This window comes from Octopus sinensis, linkage group LG29 (assembly GCF_006345805.1).
Source record: "Octopus sinensis linkage group LG29, ASM634580v1, whole genome shotgun sequence".
Classification (NCBI taxonomy): Eukaryota; Metazoa; Mollusca; class Cephalopoda; order Octopoda; family Octopodidae; genus Octopus; species Octopus sinensis.
In genome coordinates, this window is record NC_043025.1 from 2,222,327 (window position 1) to 2,244,668 (window position 22,342).

Genomic DNA, 22,342 nt, shown 5'->3' on the forward strand with positions numbered 1-22,342 from the left:
TTCCAATCATGAAACTACAGCGTAGAAGACGAGCCTCCTCCTAGAAGTTTTATGGAGTGCAAATGGGACGCCCTGCAAACCCTAGTGGAATAAGCAGAGAAGCTTGGATTTGATCATTCAACCAGTCCCTCAAGTCAGCGCTAGAAGAAAATGACCGTCTTTGGTTTCAAGACGAAAGTTGTTCTTCCATCAGGATATAGCGAGGATGACGTTCCAAAGGCTGGAGCAGTTTGGATGGGAAACCATGATCCACCCAACATAATCGGGAGACATTAACCCATCTGGTTATCATCTATTCTGCAGTCTTCAAAGTAATCTGGACGGAAAAATATGAATTCTATAGAAGAGGTCAGAACATTACTGGAGGAATATTTTTAGCCAGGGACAAGTGAATTTTAGAAGAGAGGACTTGCACATCTACCAGCTAGATGGAAAGAGCATATTCCAAAATGGAGGAGAGTATATTCAAGATTTGAAAAGAACGTCATCTTAATTTCGAAAAAATAAGAAGTATAAAAAACCGGCAATATTAATGGGATGACTCATTATATATACTTACAATATAGCTACCTATTCCATTCTCTCTATAAACATAACCAGCTTACAACACTTACAATTGGCACCATATGCCTCATAATATGCCAGTGTAGTTACATTTCTAACTATTTTATGTTTTCTTCTAATTATATTTCTTCTTATTTTAAACTAATACGTGTGAGTGTGTGTGAATGTGTGTATGAAATATGGGTGTAGCTGAAACACATTTTGATATCGTGTGAATGATTGTACGTGAGCATGACTGTATGAGCATGTATGTCTATCTGACAACATGTATCTGTGTTATTTTTCCACCATGTTCTTTTCCTCCAGAGTCCATTCTCAATCGGCGAAATGGTCGCCACCGTTTCTTTAATTACATTTTCTGGGTTTTTTTAATATTTTGTACCACCTCATCATTTTCATCATGCCACCTTCTAATTTTCATCTTTCCCAGCTTCTTCTGCTTCTTCTTCTTCTTCTTCTTCTTCTTCTTCTTTTCTTCTTCTTCTTCTTCTTCTTCTTCTTCTCCTCCTCCTCCTCCTCCTCCTTTTTCTTCTTCTTCTTTTCATTCTTCCCTGCTTTTTTCTTCTTCTAACACTACTTTTCTCTTTTCTTTTCCTCTTCTTCTTGTCTGCTTCATCTTCTTTTCTTCTCCTTCGTCTTATTCATCTTCATCCTTTTCTTCGTCTTCTTATTCATATTCTTTTTCATCCACTTCTTCTTCTTCTCCTCTTCTTCTTCTTCTTCTTCTTCTTCTTTTCCGTCTTCTTCTTCTTCTTCTTCTTCTTCTTTACCTCATTCCTTCATTCACCTTCATTCCCTCTCCTCTTTCTTGCTCGTTTCCTATTTTTCTTCGTCCTTTTCCTCGTCTTCTACTTCCTTTTATTTGTCTTCTTTTCCGCCTTCTTCTTCATCTCCCTCGTCTTCCTTTTCTTCTTTTCTCTTCTTTTATGTCTTCTTTTCTTCTTTGAATCTTACTCTCTTTCGCTTCATCTTGTTATATCCGTACACCCCCAATATCGTAGTACGGTCGATATTGTCGACGATCGATCAAGAACACACAGCGGCAGTAACAGACACGTAACGAACCAACAATTTTTATGAATCAACAACACACTCGAACAGCAACCAGTACCTGGACTTCGAAGACCAAACTAGCAACTGCCAACTACGTCCGACCAATACTATTTATATGTAGTGGTCGCGTCTATTCTCGTCAGAGGTTGTCCTACTCTCGCTACACACATTTATCTCCAACTCTGGAAATCTATACGTTCTACGGTTGTTTTTCCTTCCCCATCTCCGATATTATCCTCATTTTCTCTTTCTGTAGCACCCCTTTATTATCAGCAGCAGCAGCATCATCATTAGGCTTCTCTCTGTCATTGTTAAATGTTCTTTTCTGATTTTAAGACTGACGATTGAATATTTCATCAGAAAACTTTCGTTTACACTTTCCTTTATAAATTGTTTTATGTCACAGATATTTGAACAATAATACAATCGAGGAAATCGATCGAGGAAGTTTTGATAGCCTTACCCGTTTATCGTTATTGTAAGTTCAACTTTCATTCCCTTTCTTCCTTTCTTTCTTTCTTTCTTTCTTTCTTTATTTCTTTCCCTTTCTGTCTTTCTGACTAACTTATTTTCGATATATCGCCCATGAGTCTATGGTTCTAGGAGAATATGTGTCTTTGTATTTCTGTGTGTGTAAGTGTATGATCATATATGTTTGTGCGTCTATTTGTGAGTAAGAAAGGTCATAGTTATTAACTGTAAATCATGCTATTAATGAATTACTTTAAACAACTATGAAAATGAAATCAATATATATGTGTGTGTCGTCCGGGTAACTTAATGGTTAGGCAAAGGAGACCGAGACAGTAAGTAATAGCTAAAAATATTGCACTAAGGTCGATTCATTCGACTAAACTTCTGTAAGTTGCCGTCCCAGCATGGCCGCATTCAAATGTGTGAAATAAGTAAATAAAAACAATGGATATATATATATATATGTGTGTGTGTGTGTGTGTGGTGTGTGTGTGTGTGTGTGGTGTGTGTGTGTGTGTGTGTGTGTGTCTGTTTGTCTGTGTATATATATGTATGCATTTTTATCTCTGTCATTGTCCCCCAACACAATCACTTGACATCTGATGTTGATATGTTTAAATCCCCGTAACTTAGCGGTTCGGCCAAATAGACCGACAGAATAAGAACTACACTTAGAAGGGAAAACACCTGAGGTCTATTTGCTTGAGTAAAGGCGGTACTCCAGCATGACCGGAGTCAAATTAGTGAGCCAAAATTTGAGTAAGCGAGTAATATATATACGTAAAATGGATATATATATATAAATGTATATATAAATACATATGTATATACATATATATATATATATAATATATATATATATATTCATCTATATACTTGTATGTGCATGTATGTGTGTTTATATTTATATATACATATATATATATATATATATATATGTGTGTGTGTGTGTGTGTATATATATATATATGTATATATGTATGTATATTTGCATATATATATATATATATATTTCCATATATATGTGTGTGTGTGTAAGAGGGACACAAGATGGAGGTTTTGAGAAGTTTTATAAGTCCCTTCAATTGTTTCGATCCATTTAGCATCCACCGCGTACGGGTGGGATACTTAACAACTTCTTTGGTAGCATCCGTTGGTGTAGATGTGTCTCTTCAGGTGATAATTGGATATAAGTCGGAGAAACAATGGCTATTTTGCAAGGTAACTTCTCGGTTCGTGTACAGGAATGTAGCAAATTGTAGGATATAGCCTCATTTATATAGATCAAAGCTAAAAATGAACAGATGTACAATAAATGAATGCCTTTATATGCATGTAAAGAGGGTTTGAGACGCAGATATTATTCCAGTGATTTGGAGGTGAAAACTATTGAAGAAGTGGCTCAAAGAATATTACGGTGTGGGGATACATGCTCTCATTCGAAGGTGGTACATTGCTATTGAGAGAAACGGTGACTATGTTGATGTGATTCACAGAGGACCAGCTTCGTTTTGATGTATGATACATGTTCCTGTGTTGGTAATTATACTTGGCCTAAAAAAAAACGGCATTATTTTTTAACTCACCCTCGTAGCTATAACACTATTAATGCTACTATCACGATGTGGCCGTAATTCTTCCTGTCTGCTTCTTCTCATTCTTCTTCTTCTTGTTCTTATTATTTTTCTTCTTCTTCTTCTTCTTCTTCTTCTTCATGATCATCATCATCAGCATCATCATTATCTTCTGCTTCCTCTTCTTTTTCTTCATTTTCTTCTCCACCTCCTCTTACTCCTTCTTTTTTCTTATTCAGCTCTTCCACTAACTATGCTTCTTTTTCTACTACTACTACTACTACTACTACTACTACTATTACTACTACTACTACTACTACTACTACTATTAGTACTAGTAGTAGAAGCACGTCCTTCTACTATGGGTTTTATTCCTGCACCTTTCGTCTTCTTCACTATTTTCCTCTCCATTCTTCATCGTCTTCTGTTCCTTTCCTTTTTGAAATTATTCAACTTCTTTTCTCCTTTTCCATGCGTCTTTTTCCCTTCTTCATATTCTCTTGCCACTTCTATAGTTCTTTATGTTTTATGACATTTTCCTTCCCCACCTCCCAAATTCAGCTCAATTTCTCCTGGTCTTTCGCCTCTTTATTCCACATTCTCCCCCCTTCCTTCCTCCTTCCCTTCTTCATATTCTCTTGCCACTTCTATAGTTCTTTATGTTTTATGACATTTTCCTTCCCCACCTCCCAAATTCAGCTCAATTTCTCCTGGTCTTTCGCCTCTTTATTCCACATTCTCCCCCCTTCCTTCCTCCTTTCCCTTCTTCATATTCTCTTGCCACTTCTATAGTTCTTTATGTTTTATGACATTTTCCTTCCCCACCTCCCAAATTCAGCTCAATTTCTCCTGGTCTTTCGCCTCTTTATTCCACATTCTCCCCCCTTCCTTCCTCCTTTCCCTTCTTCATATTCTCTTGCCACTTCTATAGTTCTTTATGTTTTATGACATTTTCCTTCCCCACCTCCCAAATTCAGCTCAATTTCTCCTGGTCTTTCGCCTCTTTATTCCACATTCTCCCCCCTTCCTTCCTCCTTTCCCTTCTTCATATTCTCTTGCCACTTCTATAGTTCTTTATGTTTTATGACATTTTCCTTCCCCACCTCCCAAATTCAGCTCAATTTCTCCTGGTCTTTCGCCTCATTATTCCACATTCTCCCCCCTTCCTTCCTCCTCCTCTTTATCATCATTGCGAGTTTCTCTTTCATAACCGTCTTTTTCCGTTTGATTTTAAGACTACAAATTTTTATATATTATTTCTTTTATATTCTTTTTTATGTTACAGAACTTTGGAATATAATAAAATCGAAAAGGTCGAACGTGGAATATTTCAAGGACTTATTTATTTACAGAAATTGTAAGTACAATTTTTGTTCATAATTTTTTTTAAACTAACGGAATATCACTAGAAATTACATGTCCTCTCTTTCTTGCTATCTCTCCCTCTGCTTTTCTAATACATATTCTGTCATTATATTTTCGTTTGTGATTGTATGAAGATGTGAACGAGTGTGTCTGTGTGTCCGTGTGTGAATAAACAAATGTTTTGCGTATGATAATGAACATATGCATGAGTGTGAACATGTCAACAAAGGCGGCGAGCTGGCAGAAACTATGCGCCAAGGTGGACTTCGTCTTTCAACCTTTTGGGGTCGATAAATTAAGCATTAATTGCGTACTGTGACGATCTAATCAACGGGCCCCGTTGCCAACATTTTGGGGCCTTGTCCCTAAAGTAAAAACGAATGTTTTAAAGGCGGCGAGCTGGCAGAATTCTCAGCACAACGGGCGAAATGCTTAGCGGTATTTCGTCTGTCTTTATGTTCTGAGTTCAAATTCCGCCGAGACCGACTTTGCCTTTCAGGGTCGATAAATTAAGTAACAGTTGCAAACTGCGGTTGATCTAATCAACTGGCCCCCGCCCCAAAAATTTCGGGCCTTGTGCCTAGAGTAGAAATGAACATGTATATCTGTATCTGCGTGTGTCGTGTCCATTCGTGTCTCTGCGTGTCTGTAAGAAAATACATACTTACAGAAAACCAAATTATCAGGGTAGGCCTCCCTTTGCAAATACTCCAAGGACACAGATATTGTGTCTAGCGCCAGCTAGAGACGAAGATCTCTTGGGGCTATAAAGCTACAGTAACACCCCCTCCCCAATGTGATTAGCCATGATAAGATGGCTTCTATACCTTACATTATCGAGCGATTACTGTTTCAATCTTATTCTGAGATTTAATTATGCTTACTGTTCGTTTTTCGACATCAGTGGCAGACGCCATTAGAAAAACTTATAATCTATTTGCAAAGGAGCTTTCACTTTCATCGCTACCTGGTGGTTACCGCCCGTTGACGAGGGACAACATTCCCGAAACTACTCCAAGGACACAGATATTGTGTCTAGAGCCAGCTAGAGACGAAGATCTCTTGGGGCTATAAAGCTACAGTAACACCCCCTCCCCAATGTGGTTAGCCATGATAAGATGGCTTCTATACTTTACATTATCGAGCGATTACTGTTTCAATCTCATTCTGAGATTTAATTATGTTTTTACACTGTTTTACACAAAGACAAAGTGTGAGCAATATACTTTCATCGAGAGTTACTTCACGCAGGGAATTATAAGATTTTATTAATATTCATGGATAGCCTATTGCTTAGGACTCAGATATCACAAAGGAACATCTCTCGGCTAACACACACATACATATAATCACATACACTCGCATTTACACTCAGACACATACGCATATATAATACAGGGACAGTTGTTTGTGTAGAAGGAATGTTGTTACAAAGCACATGGTTTAAAACACAGTATAAATCTGTGGCCCGCCGTGCACCTGACTTTTCTTTCTACCTCACGTCCAATCAATTCCAGTCTGCTGTATGATGCATGTATATGCATATATGAGGGTCTTTGTGTCTACTTTTGGCCCCAACTACCTCTTAACAAACAACTTCTATCCCTATTTATTTTCATCCTATCCTTTGTGTTTCTTCTTCTTCTCCCTCCTCCCTCCTCTTCTTCTTCGCGTTGTTCTGTTTCTTATTCGTATCCTCTTCCTCTCCTCCTCTTCCATCGTCTTCTTTTCCTTCTTCTTCTTCTCCTTCTATATCTTCGTTTTCTCCTCCCTCTTCTTCTTCTTTCTCTTCTCCTCCTTCTCCCTCTCCTTCTTCTTCTTCTTCTTCTTTTCTTTCTTCTTTTTCTTCTTGTCTTCCTTTTTCTTCTTCTTCTTCTTCTTCTTCTTCTTCTTCTTCTTCTTCTCCTTCTTTTTATAATCCTTTAATTTCTCTAATTCTTCTTCCTCTTTTACTATTTCTTCTCCATCTTCTTCTCGTTGTTCTTCTTTGAGAGCTTATTCTTTTCCTTTTTCTTCTCTTGCCCCTTCTTCATTTTCTTGTTCTTTGCGTTTTACGTGTGCTTCTTTGACTTTTTCCTTCTCCTTATTCTTGTTTTTCTTCCTATTCTTCGTGTTTACCAATATGCCTTGTCATTATTTATTTCAATTCAGACCCACATTATTGCATATGTTGTCACAAATATTTTCCATGATTCTTACCCTTGTTCTTTATTGCTACAGATATTTAAACGGAAATAATATTTCGAGTATTGAACAAGGAAGCTTCGAGGGTCTTCATCGATTGCAGCAATTGTAAGTTCGTTCAGTCTCGATGATACTATATTATGAATGATGAATGTTATTCTTACATAACTTTTCCGTCCTCTCGTTTCACTTTCCCTTACTTTTTTAGCCCTCTAACTCATATTCTCTCCCAATATTGGTACAATATCTGCTTGGTTGTTTCTGAAGGCGAGTCGAACTGGGTTATTATATATCAAAACTTATCAATGAAAATGTATCTGTGTATGTTTATGTATATGTTAGTGTCTGCGTGTAAATATGACTATATTTTATATTCATTTTGTATTCTTTTCTATAGCCTGTCCTTGTCTATTATCTCCAACCTCCTCATTCGCTTCAGGTTACTTGTCTAATAAAGCAACTTATAGATGGAGAAGTGAAATATATAAGTACTTAGAATATAGTAATATTTCTTTCTCTTTCTAAGCAATACTAGCTTTTAGCATTCGTAACTTGCTTCATTTTACTAGCTACCCTTTCTCTAATGAAATACATTCTCTCTCATCATATTTGCGCGTTTTCTTTGTCTTCTTCGACTACTCCTTATTCAAATAATTCTTGTTTTTCTTATTCCTGCTCTTTTGTCTTCTACTCCTTCTTCATCCTCCTCTTCTTTTCCATCTTTTTACTCTTCTTCTTCTCTTATTATTATTATCATTATTATTATTATTATTATTATTATATTTTATATTATTATTATCATCATTATTATTATTATCGTCATCATATCATCATCATTATTATTATTATTACTATTATTATTATTATTATTATTAATATTATTATTATTAGTATTATTATTTGTCGCAATCTCTCTTCTCACCCACTCTCCTATTTTATTATTATCCTGCCAATATTTTATTTGTAAACATTTATCGTCCATCTTTTCTGCTATAGGTCTCTTCACAGAAACAGTATTTCGCATATTTCGAAAGAAATCTTCCAAGGTCTTCCAAGTTTAAAGGAATTGTAAGTTCGTATATTTTAGTTCTTACAACTTTATGAATGCAAAATTTCTCTAAATTTAATCTTCTGGCCTTTCACGTTCATTCTCGGCTCTTTTGACTCTTACACATTTTCTGTCCTTAAATTTTAGCAATATTCTCTTGAATCTATAAAGATGAGCACAACTGGGATTTTATGTTTGCATCAAAGCATAGAAGAATTACATGTATGTTCCTATGCATGGGAATTCTGCCGTATGTGGCTTTGACTTAAATAGTTCGGACCCATTTTTTACTCCTCCATTTTCATTCCATTATTGTTCTTTACTGGCTTCTCTTCCTCCAATTTTTTTCTATTCATTTCAATTTTATTCATTCATCTTATTCATCAAATACAACCTATAAATGTAGAAGCAGAATATACAATAAAATATTCTGAATATGCTCTTTTGTCACTTCCATTAGAACGTTGAAAAAGTAAGCGTTAAATTGAACTGCCATATTCATATCTTGAACTAAGAATAAGTACAAAGTAAAATTACAACCTAATTTTATAACGAGTTCGTGTAAGTAGTTTATCCCGCCCCCTTCGGCTTTTGGTTCGTCCGATTGAAATAACCGCATTATTTATGAGATAACGCAAAATAAATGCTTATAACAATTCTCACTAATTCGTTTCTCTCTGTAAACGTCATCCGTTTACAGCACATCATTGCCCTCATAATATTCCACATTTTCATATGCTTCTGACTCTCTCGCGTTTTCCTTTTAAACGGATATTCTCTCTCACCATATTTGCACGTGAGTGTGTATGAATATGTGTGTGAAATATGGGTATACCTGAACCACGTTTTTACAATCTGTACATAAATGTATGCGTGTATGACTTTATATGCATATATGTGTATGTGACTAGGGGCATCTCTGTTATCTTCCCATCAGGTTCTCTCTATTTCAAAGTCCATTCTCAATCTTCGAAATATTCGTCTCCTTACCTTAAAATATATTTCGGTTAACATTTAAAAATTTCAGAAATAATTTTATTCTATTATTATTATTATTATTCTTATTATTATTCTTCTTATTATTTATTATTATTATTAATATTATTAGTGATTTTTTATTATCTTATATTATTATTATTATTATTATATTATTTTATTGATGTTATTATTATTATTCTTATTATTAGTGAATTTATTATTCTTTTATTATTATTATTATATTATTATTATTATTAGTGAATTTATTATTATTATTTTATATTATTATTAGTGATTTTATTATTATTATTATTAGTGATTTTATTATTATTATTATTAGTGATTTATTATTATTATTATTATTATTAGTGATTTTATTATTATTATTATTATTATTATTAGTGATTTTATTATTATTATAATTATTATTATAATTATTAATGATTTAATATTTTATTATTATTAATGATTTTATTATATTATTATTAGTATTAGTGATTTTATTATTTATTATATATTATTATTATTATTTATTATTTTTATAATTATTATTATTATTATTTTATTAGTGATTTTATTATTATATTATTATTATTATTATATTATTCTTAGTGATTTTATTATTATTATTATTATTATGATTATTAGTGATTTTATTATTCTTATTATTATTATTATTTATTATTATTAGTGATTTTATTATTATTATTCTTTCATTTATTATTATTATTTTATTATTATTAGTGATTTTATTATTATTATTATTATTTTAGTGATTTTATTATTATTATTTATTATTATTATTATTAGTGATTTTCTTATTCATTATTATTCTTATTATTGTTGATGTTATAATTATTATTATTATTATTATTAATATTATTATATTATTATTATTATTATTATTAGTGATTTTTTATTATTATTATTATTATTCTTATTATTATTAGTGATTTTCTTCTTCTTATATTATTCTTATATTTAGTGCTTTATCTTCTTATTCTTATTAGTGCTTTTATTATTTTATTATTATTTATTATTAGTGGATTTTATTATTATTATTATTATTATTAGTGCTTTTATTATTATTCTTTATTATTATTATTCTTATTATAGTGATTTTATTATTCTTTAATATTTAGTGTTTTATTATTATTCTTATTGTCTTCTTTTTTATTCTAGTGATTATTATTCTCTTCTTATTATTAGTGCTTTTATTATTCTTATTCTTCTCTTATATTATAGTGCTATTCTTCTTCTTATTCTTCTTTTTATTATTCGTGATTTTATTATTCTTTTATTATTCTTTTCTTATTATTAGTGCTTTTCTTATTCTTATTCGTCTTATTATTGTTCTTATTAGTGCTTTTCTTATTATTCTTTTAGTGCTCTTCTTCTTCTTTATATTCTTCGTGCTTTTCTTATTCTTATTCTTCTTCTTATTCTTCTTAGGCTTTTTCTTATTCTTCTTATTCTTCTTCGTGTGCTGCTTTTCTTCTTCTCTTCTTCTTATTATTATTCTTAGTGATTTTATTCTTTTCTTCTTCGTGCTTTTATTCTTCTTCTTATTCTTATTATCTTCGTGATTTTCTTCTTCTTCTTCTTCTTCTTCGTTCTTTTCTTCTTCTTATTCTTCTTATTCTTCTTCTCGTGCTTTCTTCTCCTTCTTCTTATTCTTCTTCTATCTTATTCGTGACTTTCTTCTTCTTCTTATTCTTCTTCTTCTTCTTGCTTTTCTTCTTCTTCCTGTACTTTTTCTTCTAGTGCTTCTTTTCTTTTTCTTCGTGTTATCCTTCTTCCATAACAAATCTTATCATCATTCTTTACTGCTACAGATATTTATACAGGAATAATATTTCGAGCATTGAACAAGGAAGCTTTGAAGATCTTCCTAGACTAAAGATATTGTAAGTTCTTCAGTTTTATTAAGAAAATATGATTTTTCATATATTTTCTGTAATTTAATTCCACTTTTCTCTCGCTCTTTTATCACACTAACTCATAATCTGCTCCCATATTGGTAATATATCTGTATGATTACTTCTTCTTATTCGTCTTCTTCGTATTCTTTCTCTTCTTTGTTTCCGCGCTCTTCCTCTTCTCTATTGCTCTTCTTCTTCTCTTGTAGTTATTATTGTTACTGATGTTGCTATTGCTCTTCATTATTATAATTATTATATTATTATTATTATTATTATTATTATTATTATTATTATTATTATTATTATTTATCATGTTTGTCTTTTTTTTCCTCTTTTTCTTTTTCGTGCCGTCTTTTTCCTTGCTCGTGCTTTTCATCTTTCGTTTCTTCTGTTCCATCTTCCTCATCTTCTTTGGCCTTCTTGTTATGCTTCTTCATCATCATCTTCTTGGCCTCCTTTTATCAGAAATCTTTCATTTACACTTTCCTTTATACATTGTTTTATGTTACAGATATCTGAAGAATAATACGATCGAAAAAATCGATCAGCGAATCTTCCACAACCTTACCGGTTTAAAGATATTGTAAGTTCAATTTTTGTTGGTAATATTTTATTAATGTACTACCTCTATAATTTATATGTCTTCTCTTTTTTACTCAGTCTCACTCTCTCTCTCTCTCTCTCTCTTTCTATCTAACTTATTTTCAAGATTCTGTCTAAGTGAGTATGATTCTATGTGAATACGCATCTTTGTATTTCTGTGTGTGTCAATGTTCCTACATGCTTGAGTTCCTATGCGTGTGTAAGAACAATCATAGTCATTAGCAGTAAATAATGATCTTAATTATTTCTCACGGTTTATAAATCATTCCCTCCTCCAATGAAATATCTACCGACATGCGTACACACAGCCTGGCAAACGTACCAACACACAATGGGAGCAACACATTTTTTCATGGAATGTTAGAAATTTTACCATGAGAAAATGAAACACTTATGCAACTACAGGGATTTTGTATTATGGAAATGAAGTGAATATATATAATTAAATATACATATATATATATATATGTGTGTGTGTGTGTGTGTGTGTGTGCGTGTAAACAAACATATATTCGCTCTCATCAAATTTGCGGTTGAGTGTTTTTTCATTGTAACAATGTGAGTGTGTAGGCGTAACAGCACAGTGCAAAACTGTATGTGCATGTGTGTGTATCTGACAGAGTGTATCTGGGATTTTCGTTTCCAACTTGTTCTCTTTCTCCAAATTACCTTCTCATACTCCGAGTTATTAGTTAAAATTTCTGTTTTAATCTTATTTATCGTGTTCGTTTTAAAGACCTTCTTCATCTCCGTCTTCTGCTTTCTTCTTTTCTTCTTCTTCTTATTCTTCTTCTAACGACTACTACATTTTCTACTACTACTGCTACTACATTTTCTACACCTGTATCTCACCCTTCCTAATTCTCATCGTATTCTTCTTTCTCCTTTTCTCCGTCGTCACCGTTCTTCCTTTTCCAAGTTTAATTCTTCTCACTCAATATTAACAACATATTATATTCATCTGCTGCATCATTATACGATCAGCAATATCATCCAACGATAATTCTAATTACTTATTGTCTTCCCATTTTGCTTTTCTTCCAACTTTTGTCTTCTCTAATTCATATTCTCTCTCTCTCTCTCTCTCTCTCTCAGTTTCTGTTTAAATCTATTTTAGACTTTTTGAGTATATGTGTGAAGGTATGCGTGTGAAGGTATGTGTGTAAAGGTATGCGTGTGAAGGTATGCGTGTGAAGGTATGTGTGTGAAGGTATGTGTGTGAAGGTATGCGTGTGAAGGTATGCGTGTGAAGGTATGTGTGTGAAGGTATATGTGTGAAGGTATGCGTGTTTGAGTATATTTGTGAAGGTATGCGTGTGAAGGTATGCGTGTGAAGGTATGTGTGTGAAGGTATATGTGTGAAGGTATGCGTGTTTGAGTATATGTGTGAAGGTATGCGTGTGAAGGTATGCGTGTGAAGGTATGTGTGTGAAGGTATGTGTGTGAAGGTATGCGTGTGAAGGTATGTGTGTGAAGGTATGTGTGTGAAGGTATGCGTGTGAAGGTATGCGTGTGAAGGTATGCGTGTGAAGGTATGTGTGTGAAAGGTATACGCGTGAAGGTATGTGTGTGTGAAGGTATGTGTGTGAAGGTATGCGTGTGAAGGTAGTGCGTGTGAAGGTATGCGTGTGAAGGTTATGTGTGTGTGAAGGTATGTGTGTGTGAAGGTATATGTGTGAAGGTAGTGCGTGCTGTTTGTGTTGAGTATATGTGTGAAGGTATGCGTGTGAAGCTATGCGTGTGAAGGTATGTGTGTGAAGGTATGTGTGTGAAGGTATGCGTGTGAAGGTATGTGTGTGAAGGTAGGTGTTGGAAGGTATGCGTGTGGAAGGATGCGTGTGAAGGTATGCGTGTGAAGTATGTGTGTGAAGGTATGCGTGTGAAGGTATGCGTGTGAAGGTATGCGTGTGAAGGTATGCGTGTGTAGGTATGCGTGTGAAGGTATGCGTGTGGAAGGTATGCGTGTGAAGGTATGTGTGTGAAGGTATGTGTGTGAAGGTATGCATTGTGTGAAGGTATGTGTGTGAAGGTATGCGTGTGAAGGTATGCGTGTGAAGGTATGTGTGTGAAGGTATGCGTGTGAAGGTATGCGTGTGAAGGTATGCGTGTGAAGGTATGCGTGTGAAGGTATGTGTGTGAAGGTATGCGTGTGAAGGTATGCGTGTGAAGGTATGTGTGGGTGCATCAACATCAGCGATAGATATCCTCGGCAAAATTCTATGTGTGTAGGCTCATATGTGTGACTGTACTATTTATATTCATATTTATTTTCTTCTCCCCTATTCTGATTATCCTTGTTATTCTCCTCATCTCCTTCTATTATGTCTTTCCTTCCTGCATCTTTGTGTTCCTCACAATTTCCCTCTACATCCTTCATCTTCACCATCTTGTGTTGCTTCTCGTTTTTAAAGATTTCAGCTGATTTTTCCATTTCTAATTCGTGTTTCGCTTCATCGTATTTACTGCACTTTTATAAATCCATACTTCCACCCATTATTTCCCTTCACCATCCTCAGTAATTCCGCTCAATTACTCATTGTGCATCGCCTCTCTATTCCACCTTCTGCTCCCGCTTCCTGTACTACCCACCTCCTATCCACTTCATACTTCCGCTCTTCCTCTCCTCTCAGTTCCTACATCCCCTCCTCTTCTATCTCCCTCTCCAAATCGTCCCCTTCATTAACTTTGTCATACTTTTCTTTCATAGCCCTCTTTTCTTCATTTGAGTTTAAAACTCCAAATTTAATGTTTTATCCGACAACGTTTCTGTATTATTTCTTTTATAATCTGTTTCATGTAAAAGAACATTTGAGCATAATAAGATCGAGAAAGTCGAACGTGGAACCTTCCAAAGTCTTACCAATTTACAGGAATTGTAAGTTCAATTTTCGTTGATATTTTATTAACGTAATATCACTAGAAAGTTCATGTCTTCACTTTCTTAATTTTTCTTTCTGCATTTCTAATTTATATTCTACCATTATATCTCCGTTTGTATGATTATGAAGACGTGTAGGAGTGTATATGTCTCTGTGTGAATGAATAAATGTGTTGTGCATGAGAGTATTATTTTATGCAAACATATATATCTTTATCTGTGTGTGGAGGGTTCATTTCATATCTCTGTCGGTGTCTGAGTGGATCTGTAACAGAAATCATAGTTATTAACAGAAAATCGTGCGACTAAAAACATTTTTACACGGTTTTCCTATCATTCTTTTACCCAAATGGAATACATTTCTCACATGCATACACACACACACACGCGCGCAGATATGCATATATGCAGACACAGATGTTAGTGTAGTAACATGTTTGTTACATACCACATGGTTCAAGACAGAAGACTGAGTGTCACACCGTGGATATGCGCATGACGTTCCCTTTTTTCTCGGGTTAAGCAATTCCTTTTGAGTGGGTTTGACAGACAGAAATTGATAGAGTCTGCTGTATGGTACATGTATATACATATATGTGCATCTTTGTGTCTGTCTGTGTCCTCAACCATCTCTTAACTAATTGCGCTGGTACTTCCCACGCCGTAACTTACCGGTTCAGCAAAACTGACCAATAGAATAAGTAAGAAGCCTTCAGAAATAAGTACAGGTGTTCGATACATTCGACTAAAGTCTTTCAAGGTGGTGTTCTAGGATGGCCGAAGTGTAATGAGTGAAATAAGTAAAAGATAAAGATAGGCATATATAATATGCATCAGTGAAATGACAGAATGACCTAACGTAGGACTTCTTCAAATATTCAACTGAGAAAGCATATTTTACACCTTTGAATGATTGTAAGGAATACGCTGTATATTAATTCTATCATCTCATCAATACTCTATGCTTGTGACATAAAGAAACAATTTTAGTGTTGTGCAATAAAAAAAAACCCCATCGTTTCATTAATTCTCTCCTATTTCTCTGTGCATAAACTCTTCAGATTCTGTGGAATTTCAGGTGAATATTAAATGTCTGGACTATTCCACACTCTCATGTTATACCGATATTTCTACATTTTCATCTACTTTTTTTACCTTTCTTCAGCATCTCCATTTCCTATTTCTTTCTTTTTCCTTTTCGCTTGCCTTTCTTCTTTTCATTCGTTCTTCTTTTTCTTCACTTCTTTCTTTATTTTCCTTTCCTTTCTTTTCCTCGATATCCTCGTCATCATCTTCAACGTCTTCATCACTGTCATCACCAAGATATTCAGTCATTATTGTCATCAGTATTAAGCTAGCATTCATATCCGAATCTCCAACATCATCATCATTAACATCATTTTTAGTGTCCTAATCGTTATCGCTTTGAGCATTATCCTTGTCATTACTCTCCTCCTCCTCCTCCTCCTCCTCTCCTCATCATCATCATCATCATCATCATATCATCACCATGGCATCGATTTATTATTGTAATCTTACTTTCCTTATACTTAATCATACATAATTGTCTCACTAATTCTTGATATTTTCAATATCTTCTTACTCCACTTGTTTCTCATTAATACCCTCTTTCCGCTCCTCCTCCTCCTCCTTCTCATCGTCATCATCGTCATCGCAATCACCATCATCATCATTATTATTGTCATCATCACCGTGATTTCCTCAACGTATTATTCATCACTAATCATTCTCGTCAGTATCAATAATAATAATAATAATAATAATAATAATAATAATAACAATAAATAATAAATATAATGATTATAATCAACATCATCATCATCATCATCATCATCTTCTTCTTCATCTACAGAATTGTTAGGTTATTCATTGATATTTACATTAACACGAACATCATCAACATTCTCATCCTGTTCCGCATTATTCGTCGTCATTAATTTCATAATTATCATCATCAACATTATCATCAGAGTCATCAACATCATCATAGTAATATTCCCCTTCAGCTTTATCATCATCTCCATCATCATCATCATATATCATCGTCATCATCATCATGGTTATCATCCTCTGACATTCCTTCCTTCATCGAGACTCTTTTAATATATGACCAGAAGTCTTTACAATTTCTACTCGAACGAATCCATTGTCTCAATCGTAACACCTTTCCCTTCATCTTTTCCGCCTCACCCATTCCTTTTATACCTCACTTTTGTTCTTCTCCACCTCCTCCTTTTCACCCTCTTCTTCCCCTTCAACATCATAATCAATGTCATCATCATCATCATAACATTTTCTCATTATTATTCTTATACTTATTATTTTGTGCCTTCTTCATGAGCGTCGTTATCGTGGTGTCGTTTTCCTCCTCTGCACCTTCTTCTCTTCTTCTTCTTCTTCTTAATCTACTACTACTACTACTACTACAACAACAACAACAACTTCTGCTTCTTTTTTCCTTCATATTTTACCTCTTTCTTATTCTTCTCCTTTACTTCTATTTCTTCTTCTTCTTCTTCTCCTCCTCCCTCTTCTTCTTCTTCTTCTTCTTCCTACTTCTTCTCTTTCAGCCTCGTCGTCTTCTCTTTGTTTTTCTTTCTGTTATTCTTGTTTGCCATAATCTGTCTTGTCATCGTTTGTTTCATTTCAATATGTAATCAAACACATTTTCCATAAACACTGTTATCCTGTTTCTTTATTGCTGCAGGTATTTAAATGGAAATAATATTTCGAGTATTGAACAAGGAAGCTTCCAAGGCCTTTACCGATTGCAGCAATTGTAAGTTCGTTCACTTTTGTTAAGATTACATTATGGACGTTATTTTTATGTAACTTTGCTGTACCCTCGTTTCTCTTTCCCTCGCTCTTTTTTTCATTCTAAAGCATATTCTGTTCCCATATTGGTACAATATCTGTTTGAACTTTTCTAAAGCCGTGTTAGACAAGGATCTATATACCTATATATATATATATATATACATATATATATATATAATATATATATATATATATAATATATATATAATATATAGATATGTCTCATCAGACTTATTAACGAAAAATGTATACCGGTATGTTCGTGTAAATGTTAGTGTTTGCATGTACATCTGAGCCCCCTCTCGGTCATGATACTGACCATCTAGAAAATTACCCTCCCAGGCACAAGTCCAGGCAAGGTTGTTTATGGAAGGCCAGCAGTCGCCCATGCATGCCGCCTCCTCTCCCCATGCCACCAGTGTTATCCAAGGGAAAGGCAAAGGGGCCGATACAGCTTGGCACCTGTGATATCGCAACTCATTTCTACAGCTGAGTGAACTGGAGCAACGTGAAATAAAGTGTCTTGCTCAAGAACACAGCACGCATCACGGTCCGGGATTCGAACTCAACAACCTCATGATCGTAAGCCCGACGCTCTAACTACCGAGCCATGCGCCTTCACACATGAAACTATATAATTTGTATTAACATATTTTATTTTATTTCTTTTCTACCGGTTGCCCTTTTCCGTTTTCTTTGCCACTCCTTCTCCGACTTCTTCATTCACTTCATTTTATTATTCTAATACTTACAATATAGTCTCATATTTCTTTCTCCTTCCTCCAACACTTATAATTTGCATCGATTTCCCAGATATCCTTTCACTGATATTAGATTTTTAAAATATCTGATGTGATCGTTTTCAACTTCCAAATTATTCGTTGTCATCTTTTAAGTACTTTCTCTGAATTTATCTTCTTTAACATCTTAGCTTTAAACATATCTTCTTCCTGTCTTCTTCTTCTTCTCTTCTTCTTCTTCTTCTTCTTCTTCTTCTTCTTCCTTCTTCTTCTTCTTCTTCTCCCTTCTTCTTCTTCTTCTTCATTCTTCTTCTTCTTCTTCCTTCTTCTTCCTTCTTCTTCTTCTTCTCCCTTCTTCTTCTTCTTCTTCTCTCTTCTTCTTCTTCTTCTTCTTCTTCTTCTTCTTCTTCTTGTTTCTTGCTGTCTGTCTTCTCATCCATTCTCCCATGTTAAAGAAAAGTTTTTCATATACTTTTGCAAATAATTTCTATTTTAATATTTATCATATTTGTTTTCTGCTGTAGATCTCTTCACATAAATAATATTTCGCATATTGAGAAAGGTATCTTCCAAGATCTTCCAATTCTGAAGAAACTGTGAGTTTGCTTAATTTTCTCCAAGAACTTCATTAATGTAATATTTCTATAAATTTTATATAATCTGGTTTCTTCTTCACTCCTCGTTATTTGCCCTCTTACTCATATTCCGTCCCTATATTTACGTGATATTGTTCTGATTGTGCATGAAGATAAATGCAACTGAGATTTGATTTATGTTTACATCAAAACATATTAATATATATGTATTACGTATGTTCCTATGTATTTGAATGTCGACGTATATATATTTGAATAAATAATTCGTATCCATATGTTTTACCTCCTCTGCTTTTCATTCCCATCTTGAATTTTGTTTTTCCCCTTCTTCTTAACTGTCTGCTATTTCTTCAAATCTTTCTCTTCCTTTCCAGTTTCTTCAGTCACTTTCGTTTATTTATCTAATACAACCTGTAGAATTTGAAGCGGATCATATTGGGTTATTCCTGAAATGATGTGTTTTTTTTATAATTCTTATATTTTTCAATATTAAGATAAACAAAGTTCATTTAAAATATGCACTCTTTCATTTTCTGCAATGCTCCTCCACCTATCTGGTAGAAAAATCAAGGCTCCTCTTCCAAAATACATTTCTCCGTGGCGAAATATACTCCTCAAAAAATCTTATAACCCCGTCTACAGGATTCCTATTATTTCCGTCCAAAAGATTTTGAAGACCGCGGAATAAATGATAATCACATGGAGCAGTGCCCGACGAATATGTTGGCTGGGGCATCGTTTCCCATTCAAACTGCTCCAGCCTTTGGAATGTCATCATTGATGTATGTGGCCGAACATTATACTGATGGAAGAACGCCTTTCATCTTGAAATCGAAGGCGGGTGATTAAGCCCCTCAAGCTGCTCGCAGTAAATCTTTGTTAATGTTTGGCTGGGTTAAAAAGGTCCGAGTGAACTAAACCTCTCATATCCCACGCGAAACAGGTAACAATATTTTGCGCGGCTGAAGTCCTTGGGTGCCGGTATTTTTCCTTACCACTGTCTTCGGCGCTTGACATTTATAGAGAACCTATTTCCCGTCACCAGTCACTATTCAGTCCAAAAAAGGTTCATGCATGAGACCGTGGCAGCAAGAAGAGGACACATTCGCGCACTGCGCGCGATTAGAGTCGAAATATGGGGGAAATCTACTGATCCAATTCCCTGACTTTTACAATGGAACGCAGGTGTCGATGAATGTTGATTGACCAAATCTATTCTTCTCTGCTGGTTCCTGAACAGTTGCAATGGGATTTTGTCCCACCAGAGTTTGCAGGAGGTCCTCGTCGAGCTCTACAGATCTTCCAGGATGAGGCTCGTTTTCAAGGCTGTAGTTTCCAGCTCGGAATATCTGGAACTACCGTTGACACTGGCTTACCTTTATTGTCCGATCTCCATATACTGCATTAATATTCTTCGCAGTTTCCTCTATGTTGTTGAAGTCGTAATGCAAAACATGCCGAACATGCTCCCTTGTCACTTCCGGTATAGCTTTGAAACATAACTGTTAGATCGAGCAGCACTCTTCAAAACTCGCACTAAGAATAAGTACAATGTAAAGTTACTACCTGTTTTTATTGCAAATTGATGCAAGTGGTTTATCCCCTCCTTCACCAATTTTTCTTTCATCCTATTGAAATACCGCATTATATACGAGATGAGTCAATATAAATATTTACAATAAAGTCACCTATTGGGTTCTCTCTGTAAACATCGCCAGCTTTCAGTACGAATAATTTGCTTGTTTTCCCTCATAAAACTCCACCACAAATATATTTCTAAATATTTGATGTTTTCTTATGTTTCTGACTCTCTCGCCTTTTCTTTTTAAAGTAATCTACTTTCCCGCCATATTTACATGTGTGTGTGTGAACGTGTGTGTGAGTGTGTTGGTATAGCTGAAACACATGTTGATATCTTCTCTTCTCCTTCTCCTCCTTTTTCTGCTTCTTCTTCTTCTTCTTCTTCATTTTTTTCTTCTTCTTCCTCTTCTTCAATTACTTCCGTTTCTTTTTCCTTTCTTACTTTGCACCTCCTTCTTCTACATCTTTTTCTTTATCTTTCATTTCTTCTTCGTCTCCTTCCTATTCTTCCCCTCCTTTTTCTTCTTCTTCGCCTTTTGTTGTTGCTGTCTTGTTGTTGTTATTGTTTTTCTCATCGTTATTTTTGTTGTTGTTGTAATTGTCTTCTCTTTCGTCTTTACCAGTTTTACCTGTTCTTATTTTTCCTTTCTTCTATTTCTTCTTTTTATCTCTTCCTTATCGTTTTTTCACCTCCTTATTTGCCATCTTTTTGTTCCTCGTGATTTTGTTCTTGTCCATTTCTTCTTTTTCTTCTTCTTTTTCTTCTTCTGTACTTCTTTATTTTTGTTGTTTGTTGAAGTTGTTGATTTTGTTGTTCGTTTTCTTTGTTTACCTTTTACTTACTTTTCATCTTTTTTTAATTCTTTTTTCCTCCAATTATTTTTCTCCTTTCTCTTTTTCCTCTTTTCATTGTTTTCTTCTATTTCTCCCCCTACTTCTTCAACATCTTGTTCTTTTCTCCTACTTCTTTTTTCTTTTTTTCTTTGTTTTCTTCTTCTTTTTTCTTTTCTTCTCCTTTTCTTGTCTTCTTTTCTTCGTTATCTTCGTTTTCCTCATAATCTTTCTTCTCACAGTTTGTCTCATTATTTCAAACACACAGTATTCAATAATTTATCACAAATATTTTCAATGACAAATGTTATTATCGTTCATTACTGCTACAGATATCTTTACCGAAATAATATTTCGAATATTGACCAAGGAAGTTTTCAAAGTCTTCATAGATTACAGATGTTGTAAGTTCCTTTAATTTTTTATTCTCTATTATGAATGTAAAATTTACATATCTATTTCTTTACTACCCACAAGGGGCTAAACACAGAGGGGACAAACAAGGACAGACAAACGGATTAAGTCGACTACAATGACCCCAGTGCGTAACTGGTACTTTATTTATCGACCCCGAAAGGATGAAAAGCAAAGTCGACCTCGGCGGAATTTGAACTCACAACGTAACGCAGACGAAATACCTATTCTTTACTACCCACAAGGGGCTAAACACAGAAGAGGACAAACAAGGACAGACAACGGATTAAGTCGATTACACTCCCCCAATGCGTCACTGGGTATTACTTAATTTATCGACCCCGAAAGGATGAAAGGCAAAGTCGACCTCGCGGAGGAATTTGAAACCAGAACATAACGGCAGACGAAATACTGCTAAGCATTTCGCCCGGCGTGCTAACGTTTCTGCCAGCTCGCCGCCTTGTTGTAAAATTTACATATCTTCACTATCCTCTAGTCTGTCCAGCTTGCTTTCTCTCTCTCTCTCTCTCTCTCTCTCTCTCTCTCTTCTTCTTCATCACTCTACTATCCTCTCCTCATAGTACAGGTAAAACAATAAGTACAGGTAAAACAGGTAATTAAAGACGAAAGAGAACGACAATTAAAACTGCAACAAAATAACGATGAGAAAAACAATAACAACAACAACAGCGACAACAA

The 22,342-nt window shown here is 34.5% G+C and overlaps 1 protein-coding gene across 1 annotated transcript in view; it reads left to right on the plus strand.

The window, feature by feature from the left end:
- LOC115225972 (insulin-like growth factor-binding protein complex acid labile subunit) overlaps positions 1 to 21,637 on the plus strand; it is a 109,830-nt gene extending 88,193 nt beyond the window's left edge. The window contains exons 16-25 of the mRNA XM_036514788.1: positions 2,024 to 2,095; positions 4,951 to 5,022; positions 7,251 to 7,322; positions 8,211 to 8,282; positions 11,076 to 11,147; positions 11,674 to 11,745; positions 14,569 to 14,640; positions 17,372 to 17,443; positions 18,746 to 18,817; positions 21,562 to 21,637. Coding sequence (XP_036370681.1) covers positions 2,024 to 2,095; positions 4,951 to 5,022; positions 7,251 to 7,322; positions 8,211 to 8,282; positions 11,076 to 11,147; positions 11,674 to 11,745; positions 14,569 to 14,640; positions 17,372 to 17,443; positions 18,746 to 18,817; positions 21,562 to 21,637 — 724 coding nt within the window. The remainder of the gene's footprint in view (positions 1 to 2,023; positions 2,096 to 4,950; positions 5,023 to 7,250; positions 7,323 to 8,210; positions 8,283 to 11,075; positions 11,148 to 11,673; positions 11,746 to 14,568; positions 14,641 to 17,371; positions 17,444 to 18,745; positions 18,818 to 21,561) is intronic.
- Positions 21,638 to 22,342: the final 705 nt, after the last annotated feature.